At 40.9% G+C, this 20,077-nt stretch overlaps 1 protein-coding gene across 2 annotated transcripts in view; it reads right to left on the bottom strand.

Annotated features, from left to right (window-relative positions):
• RHCG (Rh family C glycoprotein) overlaps positions 1 to 20,077 on the bottom strand; it is a 75,131-nt gene that overhangs the window by 12,091 nt on the left and 42,963 nt on the right. For both annotated transcript variants that reach the window (XM_063448892.1, XM_063448893.1), the window contains exons 3-8: positions 12,780 to 12,930; positions 9,700 to 9,847; positions 7,167 to 7,333; positions 4,162 to 4,299; positions 3,897 to 4,033; positions 12 to 130 (exon numbers count right to left, since the gene is read on the bottom strand). In XM_063448892.1, coding sequence (XP_063304962.1) covers positions 12 to 130; positions 3,897 to 4,033; positions 4,162 to 4,299; positions 7,167 to 7,333; positions 9,700 to 9,847; positions 12,780 to 12,930 — 860 coding nt within the window. The remainder of the gene's footprint in view (positions 1 to 11; positions 131 to 3,896; positions 4,034 to 4,161; positions 4,300 to 7,166; positions 7,334 to 9,699; positions 9,848 to 12,779; positions 12,931 to 20,077) is intronic.

Here is a 20,077-nt window from a genome sequence, read left to right as displayed (position 1 = left end):
ATGTTCCTTACCCACAATAGTGCCTCCCACAAAGGCAAAAGCAAGGGACACACAGATGCCAGCCGCCTGATACCCTCCTTGCATACTTGGTGTTCTGAACTTAGGTACGAGTGGAAACATTTTTGTCAGTCTACAAAAGGGAGAAAAAAAAAATGAAACGTTATTTGAAATGATAAACAGTTCACTGTGCAGAGAAATTCCTTAATGAACTGCAGGAGAATAGCTTGGTTCAAGCATAATGGAGCAGGGAGATGGATGCCTGCAACATTGAGAGCGCATACATTCCTCTCCACATTCCCGCCACCACACCACCAGGAAAGGAAATAAGCAACTGGATGGCGTGGCCTTCGCTGGGAGTCAATTACAGGTTGAGGCACCATCCAGGGAGATGGGGGTGGTGGCTGACATCTCCCTTTTAATTTTTATTCTGGAAAGTTAGTGTTCTGGGTAGTAAGTGTGTGTGTCTAGATAGTTTGTGTATGTGATGTGTGTCTGGATACTTAGTGTGTGTGGTTTGTGTCTGGGTTGCAGGTGTGTCGTGTATGTCTGAGTACTTAGTGTGCGTGTCTGGTTAGTTAGTGTGTGTCATCTAACTATCTAATATTACTTCTGCAACGTGAGAGGCTAGTTATGTGCGTGTGAGAATTTGAGTAGTGGGGATGTATAAGTGGGTAGTTTATGTGTATTTAAGTCTGTTTGCTTAATAATGCATTACAGCTCTTTATGCCCCTCAATACCCATGGAGAGTGTCTAGTTCACTAGATGTGGGCACACTTTGAAATTTCTTTTTAAAAACGGAGTACACTAATAAATTTTCTGTATTTTTTTTTTATTTAAAAAACTTATCTCTACCTTTACTATATGACAGGTAGACAGACATGTGCATGGGAAAAAAATGCTTTTCTTTTGTTTCATTAATTTTCGATTTGTTTTGTCCAAAGTTTGGAAATGATTGAATCACAATTTGAAAATTTCGACTAATTTCGGAACTGAAACAAAATTTGGACCCTACGATTACCATGGATACCACATTAGCAAGCTGTTGAGCAGATATCTCCCTGATTTGGTAAAAATAGTGACCCATATAAGGTTAGGGATCTATCTACTAAACAGCTGCCTAAAATTGCAAAATTAATAAAAGGGCTTATTTTTTTCTTAATGTTCACCTTTCAAATGTTTAGTAAATAGCTCCCTAATTTGTTATCCTTACCTGGGAATAACAAAATTAAGGGTTCCAAATTAGGGAGCAGATGTGTTTAGTAGATAACTCCCTAATTTAGTATTCTTTATATGGCAATCTCCCATAAGGGTAGCAATATGGAGCAATCTGCTACACAACTGCCTTTAACTCCCCGCCCCCCCCCCCCCCCCCCCAAAAAAAAACCCCCAACAAACAAGTATTTCCTTATTTTTGATCTTTCAGCTGTTTAGAACATAGCTCTCTAATTTGCTATCCTTTGTATGTCACATATATTCTATATGCATACTGTGTCCATGTCATATACATTTTATACACATGCATGTATGGATCAGACTATATGGATCAGAAATGGGTGGGTGGGTGGGCTTTGGGTAACATGGAAAGCTAAAGTTTTTATAGAGTTGGAGGGGCATAAATACAACTCGCTGACCACAGGTAATCCTGGGCCACAGTGATCTTTTCACCCCCCATTACTTAATTTAATGTCCCCAACCCAATGCACTCTCCTCCTGTTATTTTACAGGCTCCTAACCCCGTAGGCAATGGCTGCCCAGTCGCTAGTTTCAAATATTTTGTGTATATGGAGTGGTGACTGTGTGACTCTGCATGGATGGCTGCTTGTGTGTTGTGGGTGTGTATGGCTGGTTGTGTGTATGGGGTGACAGCATGTGTGTTGTTTAGATGTAGGTTGGCTATAGCTGTTATAGCTGTGTGTGTTGTGACTGTGTAAGGCTGACTGCATGTGTGTGTGAGGTGACCATGTGTGTTTACGTGTGTCTGTGGTGACTGTGTGTGCTGAGGTTTGTGTTTGAGTAGGAATGAGTAATGTGCTTGGTTATGTGTGGATTGCTGTGAGTGATGTGTGCCACTGTGTGTGGGTAGCTGTGGCATATGTGTGTTGATGTGTGTGGATAGTTGTGAGTAATATGTGTTTCTGTGTATGGGTAATTGTGAATGATGTGTGTTTCTCTATGTGGGTAGCTGTGAATGATGTGTGACTGTGTATCAGTAAAGAATGTGTGTGGCTGTGTGTGGGTAGCTGGGTTTGGGGAGGCTGGGTTTGTAAAAACCTCCCTATTGTTTACTGAGTAATACATGTAAAAAAATGTATACAATCATTTTTTCCCCTCTCCCTTCCTTAACTTGGGTAGAGGGGCAGTGTTACCTATTAACTTGTGGCCCTGTCGGGATCGTTTTCAGGTCCCTGGTTGACCAGTGGAGCCTGTGATTTGGCTTCATGTTAGTCCTACAGGAAGATCTAGTGGTCTGCACCTCTGGTGGGTGCAGATCACTGTAAATGTTCCTTCAAGTCCAGTCAGACCACAAGCTCCTCCATAGGAATGAGGGAGCACAGAGCCGATCGGGGAAATCTTTTGATCTTCTTGCCAGTTTCTGCAGCAGCTGGAGCTCCATCTAAGAGCTGGCACTCCAGTTGCATTAGGGTGTGCCTAGAAACCCTTGGCACACCCCATGTGCACAACTATGAACTTACCTCTCTATCTTTAAAAATGCAAAACTAAGATCATCCCAGATTTTAAAAGCAAAAGTAAATGCATAGAAAAAGAATTTAATGGTCAGTGTGGAAGCATGAGGAGGGGTTTCCAGAAAGGCAGAGGCTTGTGAAATCCGTTACATCACTCACTGGACATTCTTCTAGTATTTGACAGTTGAAGTATAGTCAGAATGCAGAGTTCTCACAGAGTTCCACACATGGAATCTAGACATTGGCCTTTCTTTTTTTATTTAAATTGAGGGTCATGGAGAAATTACATGGAAATCATACATTTAGACCAAAGGTCACTAGTAACGTAGATGAATTGGGAGGAATTGAGGGCTACAAAATGAAGAATAGGGAGTGGACAGAAAACTGTCCACCCCCGTCTCCTCACTTTTGGGATCTAATTAAAATAGAACCTATTATAATTATAATAAATGTGGTTGGTTAGTGGGTGGTGGATCTATTAATAATAACCCAGGGGGACATAGTGCCCCCCATCCCACACCCATCAGTTGTGAGTGGGGGCTGTAATAATAATACTCAGGGAGACATAGTGTTTCACCCATTCCCTACCCATATACAGTGGGTGGGGGGGTTTAATAATAAGTGAGGAGACCTAATGTCCAGCAGAGCTGGTACCCAAGCACAATAATGCGGGGGAACCCAATGGTCACCCTAGCCCCATCTATTGGTGACAAAATAATTATCAAACTTCATTCATCGAGTGCTCTCATCAAGTGCAGACTGAGTGTGCATAGTGAGAAAAGCACTTATGAGTGCTGTCAGAGGGCAAATAGTGAAAAAAATAATTTATTGACAGTTCTTTTGCTGTCTGTATTATGAAGGCCATTCATTAAGGATTATGCCATTATATATGTGATTCTGATATTTTCAATGCTAAGTATAAGATTGATTTTCCATATCTTTCTAAATTATTAAAAGTGATATTTAGCAACTGTTGATAAGGCTTAAAAGAAGGGAATTTAATTAATTTCGACAGATAAAATGAACCTACAAACGTTATCAATTGGGAGTGTATTGGAGGCTTAAAAAGGAATGAAACAACCCACATTGCCTTGGCACAAAAAACATTTATTTAATTTATTTTTGGTAACTTTATCCTAATAATGGATCCCTTAAATGTTCATATTGTTGGTGATAATGTGGCAGTTTCTGCTGTACTCGTAGATATCTTACCCTGTCGGAGTATAAACAGCTTCAGTGGCCGCTGCGGCTGTGACTGCACCAACTATTCCCCCGATGATCCCTGGAATGCCGTGAAGGTTATGTATTCCACATGTGTCTTGGATACGCATCTTTGATGCCAAAATAGGCTAGAAATAGGAGGAAAAATGTCATGTTAAATATAACACAAACAATTCACAAATCAGAGAAACAGGAACACTATGGTGTTCCTTTAAATCTATAGTGTTCCTTTAAATCTTCATCACATGTTACTTACAGTAAGGTATTTAAATCCCAAAGTGGATACAATGCCGCAAATAAATCCAACTATAAGAGATCCATACGGGGTTAGCATCATTTCACCTGCTGTTCCGACCGCCACACCTCCGGCCAGGGTTGCATTTTGAATGTGAACCTGTAGAATAAGTTTCAGATGAGTAATGTTTATCTTACACTGCAGCAGTGTGAATGGTTCAAATTAATCTGTAGGCTAATAGTTACTATACTGGGGCACTATAAGATTCTATAGTGCCAGGAAAAAAAGCTTTGTTTTCCTGTCACTAGGCATGTTCGGTTCGGCATTCCGAAATTCGGGATTTTCGCAATTCGGGACTTCGGCAATCCGGCACTTCAAGACTTCGGAACTTTGGCACTTCGGAAATTCGGCAACTTCGGCACTTCAGAACTTCGGCACCTCGGGACTTCTCTTGCAGCTGCTTGGTAGATAACTCCCTAATTCCCACGGTATTAGGGAGTTATCTACCAAAAGACTGAAAGACCTAAATTGTACCCGAATGTCCGAATTGCCCGAAATTCATCCGAATTCATATTCGGACCGAAACTAATTGCACATGTCTACCTGTCACTATACAATCCCATTAAAGTGAATTTAGCTATTTAGACCTTATGTTTGAAAGTCACCTTGAATTTTTATTTCATTGAATAAACCTGCAAGTGTGTTAGGAGAAGTATAGATTTCCTGCTCAGACATGATCCCTTCCTTCATGAGTATCCTTAATCCAGCTCTCAAGCCACCAAATGCAAGTTACATAGTTACATACGTACATAGCTGAAAAGAGACTTGGGTCCATCAAGTTCAGTCTTCCTCACATTTGTTTTTGCTGTTGATCCAAAAGAAGGCAAAAAACCCAGTCGCTTCAATTTTGCAACAAACTAGGAAAAAAATCCTTCTTGACCCCAAAACAGCAGTCAGATGTCTCCTTGGATCAAGCAGCTATTACCCCACTAATTAAATTTTTTATCCCTGTATGTTATGTTTTTGCAAGTATTTATCCAGTTGCTGTTTAAACATCTGTATGGACTCTGATAAAACAACCTCTTCAGGCAAAGAATTCCATATCCTTATTGCTTTTACTGTAAAAAAACCTTTTCTTTGCCTTAGATGAAATCTCCTTTCTTCCAGGCTAAATGTGTGGCTTCGTATCCTATTTATAGCTCTGTTTATGAAAAGATTTCCAGATAATGGTTTGTACTGGCCCCGAATATATTTGTATAATGTTATTATATCCCCACTGAGGCGCCTTTTTTCCAAACTAAAGAGATTTAATTTTTTTAACCTTTCTTCATAAAACTAAAATGCTCCATTCCACTTATCAATTTTGTAGCTCATCTCTGCACTTTTTATAGTGCCATGCAGGGGCGGACTGACCACTCGGGCACATCGACCGAGGCAGTCAGGGGCCCGGCCGCACAGCCATCTCCAACTGGAACGGCAAAAAATAAATAACAAATATATTTTTCTTTATTAGGTTGCTGGGGCCCCTGATGGAGCGCGGGGCCCCAGCAACCTACCGCTCAGCAAATTACCCCCTCCTCCCTCCCACTTAATGAGACCTGGCAGCTTCACCTCCTCTCTGCCAGGTCTCCTGCTTCCTGTCCCATGCGGCGCTGTGTGATGGGGAGAGGCGGGGCCAGGAAGTGACATCACTTCCTGTACTCTCCTCTCACACAGAGCCTGATCACAGCCACCAGGGTTAATGTGTCAATGCATGTAAGACTAGGATTTAAATCTCAAATCTTATTCCAAGTTAACCTGCCTTTACTGCAGCCACACTGGCAACGTTTCAACTCTATAAGAATTTTTGATGCAAAAATAATGGTTCATCTCACTGCAGATGTTTCTTTAGATGCTCATCCAACTTAAATTATAACCTTGCATTCCGTAAAATATTGTTCACTGACATCTGCAGTGCCAGGACATTGTGTTATTTTCTTCTCATTAAGGAATATGTATGACTTGGACCTGCATCAGCCATCCCAGGATAATCACCAGCACATTTCAGCCCTCCTGGGAACCATCCTGTACCTACTTCCATTCCCAGCTGTACATATTCTCTGGTTTTCTGTCCCCAGTCCTGTCTAATTTGCTGTCTCACCAGACTTGTAAAGCGCTCTTGCTATAGACAGCTTGTAAGTGTCCATTGCTGGACACAGTTAAGTCAAGGGGGTCAAGTTTAGGTCAAGGTAGGACAGGTAGTTTAGGTACAGGCATATATATATAGGACTTTTTTTTTTTTTACCAGATTTGCACTGCAACATTGGCGCAAAAATCTAATAACATGATTGGCTAGAATCACCATTAGAGAACCTGCCATTCTTGAAGCTTAAATAGTAGAGAATTTTTGTAGGCTAGACCTCTTCCCTTAATGGGACGTGCACCCTACCATCCCAATTATTTGTCGCAGGTTTTAGGTGAAGGCATAAAATTGTCTCCAATTGTGGGGGGTGGATGAAGGTGGAAAGATAACGATCTGGCTCTCAGGCTAGATAGTATGCTTTTCGGCATGGTTTTAATGTTGTTATGTGCTATTTATCCAATCTGGTTACGGTTTCTTTGGTGAATGGTTATGTGCAATGACTCTCAAACCTTTAAGTAATGCTATGACCATTTACAGTCCCATTGTTACCATTCTGTACACCTTTATTTTGATTTATGTTATTGTTCTATGATGTTTCCTGCATATTGTTCATGCAATGGAAATGTAATGCCTTGGATCTGCTGCCCAGTTCCAGCACATTTTACATAACCCCTTTTTTTGTGTTAGGCCTATACTTATGCATGCCCCTATCCTCATGACCATCCCAGATGGTGGTGTTTGCAAAGTTATGTTTTATTCGTGCAATAAGGGTGCCAACGTTACAACCCATGGCTACTGGCCAACAGTCTCTGCTTAGCATGATTAATAGAGAAATATACCGCACAGTTACCCCAATGGGCTCTTGCAATATTATGTTGTTCCCGAGAGCATAGTAGACACTCACCATAGAAAGTTTGCCTTTTTTATCTACTAGACTGGAGATGGCTACAGTTGTTAAGACGGAGGAAGCCAAAGAACAGTAGGTGTTAATTGCAGCTCTGTGTTGGCCATCTCCATGGTAGGAAACAGCTGAATTAAAGCTAGGCCAAAACATCCATAAAAATAGTGTTCCTGGGAATACAAAAAGAGAATTGATCAGCACAAGAAGTAGCTCTATTGACCAGATCCTGATTTTCTGTTTTGGTTTAATTTACTGCACAAAACTATACAGACATTGTAACACAAATAATAATGTTTTCTCATCTCCCCCCTTCTTACCCATAATTCTCAGTTTCAGACCAGTCCAATAATGACAGAAACAAGTTAATTTAATTATCTTTATGAAGACCTCAAATGCATCTCTCCACTCGTTCTCAGAAATCTCTCTCTCAAGATCTCTTACCTCTGTCCCCAAAGGTTTGTTATGGCATATTGTCAGGATTACAAGTTGATCAAGCACGCAGTACTGTGTCACACCTAGGACTAAGGATTAAGTATAACCGGACCTTAGAATGGCTGGACTTAACGTCTCCAAGAATAGTCAAAATACTTGCCAAGGTCAGGGACACAGAATCAGACACAAAGATGAGGGAAAGCCAAAAGTCAAGGATACCAGATATCAGGGAAGTCAAAACAAAGCCAAAGTCAAATACCAGAAAATCAAGATCAGGAACGCACTCTCGGATAACCATACGCATGAAACCATGACAGGGCACTGAGCAAGAGGAGAACTGGGCCTAAAGACCCCTCCTGTGGATCTGATTGGCTGTAACCGGCCTTTGACCCTAAAGGCAATTACCAGGTTCCCATTTGCATGATTGCTGCTCAGCACAAACCCTCCTGTGGATTTGATTGCTGCTCGGCACAACTTTTCCTGTCAGGACAGTAATGTTGCTCGGCACAACTTTTCTTGTCAGGACAGTAATGTTGCTTGGCACAACTTTTCCTGTCAGGAAAGTAAATGCCATTAAGCACATTTTTTATACGTGACACATTTTCCTGTGTTTTGTGCGTCTGTAATGATGGGCTGAATATCTGATACACCAGATATCACTCAATATCACTCTCAAAAGTGATATTTGTATATTTAACATTTTAACTTTTAACATGCACACATAGTAGAATACTGTAGTAATGGAGCAACAATTTTTTGATTAAAAACATATTTTACTCTAAGAGTAAAATAAAGGTTTATGTACCTTTAATCACTCTCTGCACTACCGGTCTGCTTCTCTCTAATGATCTCAGCCAATACCATGCTTTTTTATAGGATGTGATTAGAATGTCCCGGCATAGTGAGTATTCTTAAAATTCGTGAAAAAACCCTTGTTGATGGTTTCTGTAACAGAACTTCTTGCACCCCGACCAGGTACCTTCCGTTGATGGATGTTCCTAGTGCTTCCTGAGGCCTCTAAGCACTCCCCCAGATACCATAACCACTGAAGACACCCACTAACCGCCGCAGCTTGGTTAGGGACTCGCCGTCTCCACCCACTCTGGACCCAAGACCAGGGTCTAGCTTCCAGTAGGTCGACCTCTCCGAATTCCAGAGAGCAGGAACAGGAACAAGCTCTTAGCAGAGCTTAGTGATTATACCCTGGGGAGTAAAGTGATTATAGCAATCCCCAGAGTGTAGTTCTCCAATCCCCCAAACATGAGCCGAAACTTCATGAAGGTACAAGATGATCTGTTTAATCAGCACCAAAGGGCTTTCTTTTGTGCAAGTTTTCAGGCCAGAGGCACACCCCCTGGACCTGGTGGTAAACTGTGACAAAAGGGACACAAACCAATGGGAACACTAATTAACAAAATAACACTCCCACACACACAATGAAATCCCTCCTCTCTATCCTGGAGATAATTGGCTTAAGGCACTGCAGTAAACTCAATTATCTCCAGGCACAGAAAATATCTCCATTTTACACTAACAGTAAAATACATAAAAATACATAATTTCTATTATATCACACAGAACCCCCACATTTAACCTATCCCCAGATAGCTCGCATCTGAGCGCCCAATATAGGTGAACAGCGCTCAGATCCCACGAACAGAGAAAATTTGCCATGGGGTTAAAGTTTTGCAAGGGCTGATGAGAGATTGAGGAGGGACAAAGCAGCCAGTTTAAACTGGTCTGGCAGTGTCCCTGGGACAACACCTTGATGGAGAACAATGGGATAGGTATTAAAGGGGGAGGGGAAGGGGCACATTCTCCCATGGAATCAAAGGGGCAGAAACAGTCTTTTAAAAGTCTCAATATGCCCACATATAGTTTTTAAAGGGCCATACACCCCAGGGCCATAGTCATGAGGCAGGAGGCTGGCAATCAGGCTCCTCCAAAAGCCAGGGGCAAAGGGCATTTGGTCCCATAAAAACCCAGTGACAAAAAGCAGTTTGTCACAGTTTCACACACAGTAAATATTTACATACACAATAAAAAGTTTTAAACAGAAATATAATGCTCGTGATATCTGAGAAATGTTCACAGTTTCACTCACCGATCATAGAGAAGAGATCAGAATGATACACCGAACCCTCCTTGTTGTTTTTTTCACTCAAGTGTGGGCGATTAAGTATAAAACATACAGTCAAACCAAAATATGCCCCAAATGTATGAATAGTCATGGATCCACCTGCATCAATCACCTGTAAGAGAACATGCAGTGACACGTGATTGATTATTGCCCTACAAACCAGATTAATTCATTAATGAATGAATGCAGTTTTGGCTCACATTACAAGACAGTTTGCTTTCCATAATCTCTAGTCACCAGAACCACTAGAGCTTAACCCCTTAATGACACATGACATGTGTGACATGTCATGATTCCCTTTTATTCCAGAAGTTTGGTCCTTAAGGGGTTAATGGTGGTGGCGTCTACAGTTTTTCCCAGTAGTGTTAGCACTGTGAACACTGCCTTTTCAGAGAAATGGCAATGTTTATATTGCTCCCTATTAACACATCTCGTGGCAGTCACTCAAAAAGCCATTAGAGGTGCTTCCTAGTCCAGACCTGCACAGTGTGCAACACCAAGGCCAGCGTCTCCATGAGATGCTTAGTGGTGCAGTGACCCGTTTTCCTGCGAATGTGCAACAGCCTTCCAATGTTTCCAATGGGTAGTCCAAAACCATAGTGTTAGGAATACCTTTAAATCACTTCACCAGGAAATGCAATATATACTATTTTAAAATTGAGAAATATTTTAAGCGTTCCATGATTGTATTTGTTCCATAAAGAGATTATTAATGGCTGTACCATGAGTTCAATTGCGCGCTCCTGTGTGTCATGACCCATCACAGAACAATTATCATGGCAGTGTATATATTACAGGAACATAATAAGAATGTATGAGGTTCAGCAAGCACTAATTATTTCCTCACACTGTTTTAATGCATGATGGGCTTCATAAATCCTCCTCCAACCAGGAAGTGGCACCAGGCAGACAATATTAAATTAAAGGAACACTATAGTCACCTAAATTACTTTAGCTAAATAAAGCAGTTTTAGTGTATAGATTATTCCCCTGCAATTTCACTGCTCAATTCACTGTCATTTAGGAGTTCAATCACTTTGTTTCTGTTGATGCAGCCCTAGCCACACCTCCCCTGGCTATGATTGACAGAGCCTGCATGAAAAAAAAACTGGTTTCACTTTCAAACAGATGTAATTTACCTTAAATAATTGTATCTCAATATCTAAATTGAGCTTTAATCACATACAGGAGGCTCTTGCAGGGTCTAGCAAGCTAGTAACATAGCAGGGGATAAGAAAATCTTAATTAAACAGAACTTGCAATAAAGAAAGCCTAAATAGGGCTCTCTTTACAGGAAGTGTTTATGGAAGGCTGTGCAAGTCACATGCAGGGAGGTGTGACTAGGGTTCATAAACAAAGGGATTTAACTCCTAAATGGCAGAGGATTGAGCAGTGAGGCTGCAGGGGCATGTTCTATACACCAAAACTGCTTCATTAAGCTAAAGTTGTTCAGGTGACTATAGTGTCCCTTTAATACTACAAGCCCCATAACCATTGCAGCTTCCACTAGCTCTCCAAGCTAGGTTCTGCAGTGCAGGGCTTAGCTCAATGACTAAGAGCAACTGGCCGATGTGGAGGTGGGAAGCGGAGCTCAGCTATGAAGGGCTTAGCTCAATGTCTAAGAGAGGTTGGATGATATGGAGCTAGGGAGTGTAGTTGGCTGTGCATGGCTTACCTCAATGGCTGAGAACGATTGGCTGATGTGGAGGCAGGGAGTGAAGCTTTGCTATGCAGGGACTTAGAGGACCCCAGGTAAGAAGTCATGACATTAAAACATTATTTAAAAACTTATAATGGAAGTGTGTCTAGGCACTCCTGGCAGGATAACCACTAAAGCAATCATGGGGAGGGAGTGCTAATAGGGTTGGATTTAAACATTTTGTTTTAAAAGACGGCCTTATACTAAATGGAGAGAGGTAACGAGAGCTTGGAGGGAGGCGAGGAGTGGACTTTGAAACTTGCCTGCAAGGGTAGAAGTTGATTACATCTCCATGCAGTGTGCACTGACAACAGACGTTTTGCACATAAGTGATCATGGTGGTTGGAGTAACCCTTTAAGGAATTATATTAAAAAGTAGGAATCCCATTTACTGTATCTTTACTTGTTATATGATTTATGTAAAACATTTTCAAGTTCAAACTTGAATTGCATTTCACCATCATGCAATTATGAAATAATTTGTAATTTGGGGTTTGGCATAAAAGTCTCACCTACATACGAGTATAAAGAATGAGTATCCCTACCCATATTAAGAAGCTACTTGATGCAACATTTTAATTAATTAAAATGTCTGTTGGTAATACCAAAATAAAAAATTGGTTACTCCCCATGTAGCTACGGCAACATGTTAATTATACTGATAGGCTTAATTTTATTCATTAACGGGCATGAACTGTCTAATGTTAAAATGTATCCTGGGTCATTTAAGGACAGCTTACACTCCTGTTTCATAAAACATTAATTATATCTATCTACTTTCTACTCAGATTGCATTGTATGGCAGTGTATAAAGCTTGTTCTGGAGTACTAACAAAATCAACCAACCAGGATCTAGACAGCTAGGGAACACTTCATAGACCAACCCCCCCCCCCCCCCCCCCAAAAAAAAAAAAAACGGGAGGGACACTCTAGGCACTTTATCTCTTTATCTGCTTCATCTAATTGAGATAGAGTCCAGAGTCCCCTGGTGCCATCTTTCTGTTGAGTGTTGATTTGTTTTTGAATGGTTTAATACTAAACAAGAGATCCCAGCAGCCCATCCCCTCTGTAATGCTCTGGCTAATGAGGAAGCATTAGCCCAAGCAGCAATGGGCAGCAATGATTGGTTGAAAGTGGCAGATGAAGGCGTTTAGCCTATCACAGTTTGAATTTGACCGATGTTGTTTGCACATTTTATGGGTTGACAATATTTGGAAACCCTTCTGGACCAGAGATAGGCAAATTGTCATCAGAACGGTCATTGCACATTAGAACAAAATATAACTCATGATCTTAATGAGCCTTTTTCCTGTTCCTATTAGAAACATTTAAAGTAAAATCTTACTTGGAGCTGGTTTAGGAGGACATATTCATTAACTGAAAAGAGCGTGACTTGAAACAAGGTCATGATCATCACTTGAGCAGGGCTCACTTTGCCCAGAACTCCCCCGAAGGCGATGCAAACTGAACCCACGCAGAAGTCAGCATTGATAAGGCTGTAAGAGATAAAACCAACAATGGATAAAATGGTGAACATTAATGTGAAAGAAGGGAGATGGTTTATTAAAGAAACGCTAGAGGAACTGTATATGCTTGATCTCATTGAAGTGGTTATATTGTCTGGAGCCATACTTTCATTGGGTAGTAAATATTTTTTATGTTTTTATGTTTTAGTGTTAAACAAGAGTCTCCATCCCCTCTGTGCTGTTTGGGCTAAAAAGAAAGTATTAACCTGAGCAGCAATGGGCAGCTGTGATTGGCTGAGAGTGTCATTTGCCATTATGAATGGGTATGACTACAAGGAATCTCTCTCTTAGCCATACATCCAGTATAAACTGGGCTATAGGTGGCCAGGGTCCCTTATAAAGTGTTAAACTGCTCTAAAACGGTTTAACAGTGAATGAAGGGACAGTGTCAGGGGTCTCCAGGCACTATAATGAATTCAGAGATAAAATGGTTATAGTGTCCCTTTAAGAATTAAACTTATTCACAAAAGGAGAGTGCAAAGTTAGTTGTTATGGCCAATGGCCGAGTAGTATTAAAGATTTTATAAAATTTGCTCACAATTTGATTATAATCTGGACAGCTGAGAAAAGACATGACCATGCCCAATGAAAGCTACGTTCGTCAAGAATTCTACTTTGTTACCACATGTTTTATTTTGTTACTACTGTCATACGTGTTTATTAAGTTGTAAGCTCCGTGCTTATTCATTCATTCATCTAACACAGCTTACTTTTGAATTATATAACACTCAGCAGTGGAAAGGATTAATAATCAAAATGCTCAGAACTAAAAAAGAAAATACCACAAAAAAACCCTAATCTAAATGACTATTGTGATGTACTGAAAGAAGAATGCTAGTTTAATAAATACCACTCTATTTTAGAAATGATAAAATGCTTAGAAACAGGACTTTGGTCATTATTTCAGAAAAGACTACTCATGTGCAAATAACGGTATAAGAATTTCAAACTGGGACTACAGTTTTCTTTAATCACTGCACTATTGATTTTTAGGTGTTTTTTTAATTTATTTATAACTTTTGTAGGGATAGTTTTTCATCTGCATTTAGACCAGATTATCTGGTCCCTTGTTCTCTGTGGACCCTGTGTTAATTCTCTCTCCCTAACCTTGTTTATCTACCTTCCCGTCAGTCGGACACTAGGGGAACTGGAACTTAGATGCAAGTTAGTACTCCAGTTATGGATCCCTTGGGCACAGTTTAGTAGATCTCCATTTTTTTCAAGTTATAATTTTTTTTGCATATCCCTTTTCATCCTTAGATTGATTAAAGGTAGGGCCCCCCCTTCCTAATTTCTTATACCAGTGGAGCTCTCCTGATGTTAGTTTCCCATTGTGGGACTCTATACATCACTTTCTCCTATTTCCTGGGTATTTTATGTTTGATTTTGATTTTAATGTTTGGTCACTGAGGACGTTTTCAGAGACGAGGATTTAAATAAAAAAGCCATTTCTTGCCCCTGTAACTTGCAGGAATCACTTGTTTCCACTCAGCAGACCAGCCTTTGCAGCAAACAAATTGGGAAAGGACATGGAAGGAAATTGGGCCCTCCAAATGTCATGTTAGCCTCCCATTGGGCACAAAAACATCTAAATATCTTGTGAGGGCAATCCTATTTGGCACAATTTAATTTACTTTAATTGTATTACATTTTGTTATGTCAGTTTTTGTATTAGGAACAGCTGATTTCCTGTATATATTTGGTATATTAAGCTCTTAATATGATTGCATCCTCAGGCAAGTTCACCATATATGCCACGTGCCACAGTACCCAGCATTCCACATCCACTCCAACATCTATGCAAAGTGCTTGGGTATATGTTGGCCAATCTGGAAGGCACAAGATACACCTATAGATACAAATTGTGGGGTTTTCTAGATGATTGGCACAATAAGTGGTCACGGAAGAAAATTCTAAATATTGTACCAGCTTGCCAAATTAAAGATAACAGAAAGCTCACTTTCTCACTGTAACATGACATTGATTTTAGATCTATCGGTCAAAGTTAGGTAGTAGTAGCATTCTTCTCTGTATGCTTTCTCCATGCTTATTGCCAGGTGCAAAGGACAGAGTTTATAACAGTGATTGAGAGGGTGCAAGATGGAGGCACCCAATTGTAGGTTAAAGAGGTGTCGATTTCTACATTTAGTTTTCTTTTTCTCACAATACAAATGTGTAATTGTTAATTATAGGGATAAATTAGCATCATGTTAAAAATTCTGAGCAGTGACAATTCCCCCTTAAAGTTACACCTCCCAAGTGTGCAAAGACTGCACAGCATGTGACTAAAAGATTCCAAACGAGATCAAACAGACATTGTCCTCTCCTTAGTGAGTCATTTCAAGAGAGATTAAAATCAGTCAGTGCCAGCACCTAAAACAAGCAGATTAACCAGTTAAACAGCATTGGGTTGGACTGTCTGTTACCTATTATTCATAATAAATCTAAAGGCTAAGCACAAAAATTAAGAAACTGTAATAAAATAAAATCTCACACCCTAGCATAATCTATAGTAAGGTAAATAACAAAACAAATTAATATCACTAAGAAAGTCCAAGAGCTGAGGGAGTAAATTTGCAAAAAGATATCACAACGTATAAAGCATTATTTAACAATGAATGCAAGTTGTACATACAATACATTTTTGACATTTAAAACAGAAAGGGCTTGCCATGCATACATACACCACACTCAGAAATATTCACACCCCTTCCTTTGTTCACATTCTATGTTGCAGCCTTATGCTACAATTGTTTCTTTTTTTTTTTTTTCAAATCAAACTACACTCAATACCCCATAATGAAAAATAAAAAATAAGGATTTATTTTCTGGTTATGGTTCAACAAGCTTTGCACACCTGTATTTGTCTCATTTCTGCCATTCATCTCGAGGTCTTCTCAAGCTCTGTCAACTCGGATGGGAACGGTCGGTGTACAGACATTTTCAGGTCTCTATAGAGATGTTAGATTGTGTTCAAGTCCAGGCTCTAACTGGGCCACTTAAGGACATTCACAGAGTTGTCCATAAGTAATTCTAGTGTAGTCTTGTCTGCGTGCTTAGGGTCATTGTCCTGTTGAAAGGTGAACCTTTGTCCCAGTCTAAGGTCTTGAATGTTCCAGGCCAGGATTTCGGGACATCTCTGTATTTTGCTGCGGTCAGCTTTCCCTGACTCTGACTTGTCTCCCAGTCCCTGAGTCTCAAAAATACCCCCAAAGCATGATGCTACCACCACCATGGAATGGTATTCTGGTTCTGTTTGGCCAGTTTGCCATTAAGGCCAGATAGGTTTGTTGTTGTCGTAACAGCTGTCCTTCGCACCTTTCTGTAATTACCACACATGATTTATGGGGCTCACCCTTTGATCTCATTGGGTCACCTCTTGTATGAAGGCCCTTCTCCACTAATTGCTCAGTTTAGCCAGATGGCCAGCTCTAAGAAGAGTCCTAGTTGTTCCAAACTTTTTTTTATTTAAGAATTATGGAGGCCACTGTGCTCTTGGGAACCTTCAACACAGCCAAAACTTTTTTGTAGCCTTCACCAGATATGTGCCTTGACACAGTCCTATCTCTGCACCTCATAGGGAATTATTTTAACGGCATGTCTTAGTTTTTGCTCTGAGATACATTAAGAGTTGTGATACATTTTATAGACAGGTTTGTGCCATGTCCAATCCATTGAAAACGACACAGGTGCGCTCCATAAAACATTTAGTAACATCTCAAAGATGATGCAGAAAAATGGGACACATCTAAGCTAAATTTCAAGTATTATGACAAAGGATCCGAATACTTATGTCAATGTGATATTTCAGTTTTTTATTTTTAATACATTTGCAAAGTTTTATAAAAAACTGTCTTGCTTTGTCATTATAGGGTACTGAGTGTAGATTGGAAAAAAAATAATTGAAACAATTGTAGCATAAGGCTGCAACATCAAACAGATGTGAAGAAGTTAATGGGTCTGAATACTTTATACATATACAATCTATGAAGAAGGGGTAAAGACACCCAAAGGGGGTATAAATTCAGGGATAAGATGCATGTGCTGAAATAAGCAAGCAAAAGTGGCGAGTGGAAGAACCCAACAGTGGCAGGAGAGAGAGCGAGCTGGGCTATGGAAGTGGGCAGTGAAATGAGATAAATGTCACCCAGGAGGATTGTATGCTTTTTTTTTTTAAACAGGTGTGTTTTCAGTGACTTCTTGAAGGACTGGGGGCTAGGAGAAAGTCTGATGGCATGGGGCAGAGAATTTCAAAGGCAAGGGCCCGTCCTCGAAAATATTCTCCAGATGAGACTTTGCAGTATGGGAATGAGCAGATGTTAGGAGAAGTTAATTTGCAGAGCAAAGTGAATGAAAATGGGTGTGCTTGTGAAGTAAAGAGGAAATGTAGTGAATAGTGGAGTTAGTGAAGGCTTTAGCTCATATCATGTTGTCAAACTCCTTCTCTTTACCATAGTCTTTTACTTTTATAATATAAAAGATCTGAAAATGTGTCATTTTATTAATTTTTATGACTCAAAATTTCAAAAGGAATTTGATAGTCTAATTAAAATCAATACACCACTAGGAATGGTTAATGGTGTATTGATTATTGATCACTCAATTCCATGCTAAAAGCAGATATTGATAAAACAAAGGGTTGTTAGTGTCCTTGATTATTTGTTTGAGAACCACTGCAGAGTCTTCTTTGCCAATGCTACATGGTATCCATGCCCTGTCTCCTATTGACTGAGTAATTGTATGGATACATGACTGTCATAAATTTGGTACATAGAATATTCGAAGACGAAATAAACAGCTCTATTGTAGTTATCTATTGTAAAAGTGAGCAAGAATACTTTTAATTTCATCTCTATGGCATGCAATATCCAATGTGTGGGCTCTGGTGCAGCACACAGTGAGCCATGCCATACCTGCAATTCTAGCATTCCCACCTTCCAGAAAAGAGGTGGGGAATCAATAGTGCAGGCTGCCAAGGGCATAGAGCATGGGTATATTATGCCCATGTTGGGGGTAAGCCTACCCCTAAAGAAGGCACCTAGGCTGACTGACATCCTGTTATGTCAAGGCAAACCATGCACAAAGTGCTGGTGCAGTGCTCTGTGCAGGGTCCCCATGTTCCCAGTCCCCTTCTGCATCCTGAAATTAGTCCAAAAGATTTCAAAATAGGAGACACGTCCCCATTCCCAGTTTTGCAGGGAGAATACCCCAAAATGTGGGACAGTCCTGGCACATTCAGACAGTTGGCACCCAAGAATGAGGCTAAAGGAGGTAAAGAATCCCTTTTAGACTTTTTAAAAGAGATTAATGATAATGACATTCCAGTCATTACTCACAAAATCAGTGACCTTAGTCTCAACTTATTAAAATGTGTAAATTTATGTAGACAATAATAGAATAAAATTTATTTTTAAACAAGTAGTTGTGAACAGTTTTATAGATCTTAAAAGTTGCCATTTGAAACCCAGGCTGGAAAGTATACGTAATGGACAATTCCCCAGTATAAGAAGAAACTGTACAGACTTTGAGGAATTTGAACACCAATGATGGGGTTTTAAAAGAACAATAGTTAAGCAATGGATATTATTATTATCGCCATTTATAAAGCTCCGTAGAGCTTTACAATATTATGAGAGGGAGATGTAACTATAAATAGGACAATTACCAGAAAACCTACAGGAAAAATAGGTTGAAGAGGGCACTGCTCAAACGAGCTTACAGGTGGAGTATAAAACACATTGGGACAGGAAATAGAAATCAAATAAAGTGGGAGACAAGCAGAGCTGGAGATGAGAGTAGAGTGCTGCCCTTTAGGAGAGAGCAAGAGACAGGTATGTGAGGTAGAGGTTACTCTGGGAGGCCATAAGCTTTCCTAAAGAGATGGGTTTTATTACTTCTTAAATGATTGAAGACTAGGGGAGAGTCTGATGGCGGTAGACAGGCTATTCTATAGGAAGGGAGCCGCCTGCGAGAGGTCCTGCCAGCGTGAGTTGGCCGTACGGGTGCGAGCAGCGGACAGGAGAAGGTCATGGGCAGATCGGAGAGACCGAGAAGGGGCATACCTATGGATCTGTGAGGAGATATAAGAGGGGCTAGAGTGGTTCAGTGCTTTATGGGTATGGGTTAGCACTTTGAATTGACTCCTATAGGATACAGGAAGCCAAAGTAAGGACTGACAGAGGAGTGAGGTGTGAGAGGACTGACTAGGCAGGCGGAAGCATTCATTACAGACTGTAGAGGGGCAATATGGCTTTTGGGAAGACCAATTAGGAGAGGGTTACAATAATCCATATGGGAAATTACTAGAGCATGGACAAGCTCCTTGGTAGCATCTCTCGTAAGAAAGGGACGGATGCGGGCTATGTTTTTAAGATGGAATCTACAGGATTTGGCAACTGTCACGACTAGTAATGTGGTCCAGCACGCAGAAACTATGTAAACATATACATAAGTAAGAAAAGGAAAATAATAGGAAAGAGCGTAAACCGGTCCTTAGAATGGCCGGACTAATACGCTAGAGACAAAGAATGGTCAAAGGGAAAGCCGAGGTCAAGGAAGCCAGAAAATACTCAATACCGATAAACAAGCCAAGTCAGGGAAACCAGAGATCAGAATAACCAGGGAAACGCCAAGGATCAGGATACCAGGAAATCAGAAACACGAGAATAGCACTTTCAGGAAACCAGGAAACTGAAACCACGACATGGCAAAGTAATGGGGAAAGCTAGGGGTTTAAATACCCCTCTCTAGGCTATGATTGGTCAGAGGGCGACCTCTGACCCCAAAACGTGCGTGTGCGTTGACGTCGTGACGTCACGCACACGTTGGTATAATTCTCGGGGGCGGGGCTGGTAATAGACGCGACCACGCGGTCGGCGCCATCTTGGATCCGGGCGCGATGCCCGGAAGAACTATGTGCGCGGTTCCCGGCTCGCCGACGAGCAGGTAAGCTCGTGTAGTCGGAGCGGTCGTGCCGGTCGGGCACGACCGTGAGGCTCGGCGGGCCGGCGACCGCAACAGTACCCCCCACTCGAAGACCGCGCACCGGGCGGGAAGGACCCGGCTTAAGAGGAAAGCGGTTGTGAAACGACCGGATAAGACGGGGCGCATGGACCCG

Source organism: Pelobates fuscus, chromosome 3, assembly GCF_036172605.1.
Source record: "Pelobates fuscus isolate aPelFus1 chromosome 3, aPelFus1.pri, whole genome shotgun sequence".
Lineage (NCBI taxonomy): Eukaryota > Metazoa > Chordata > Amphibia > Anura > Pelobatidae > Pelobates > Pelobates fuscus.
Note: the sequence above shows the minus strand (reverse complement) of the source record. Positions and strands in the feature narration are given on the sequence as shown.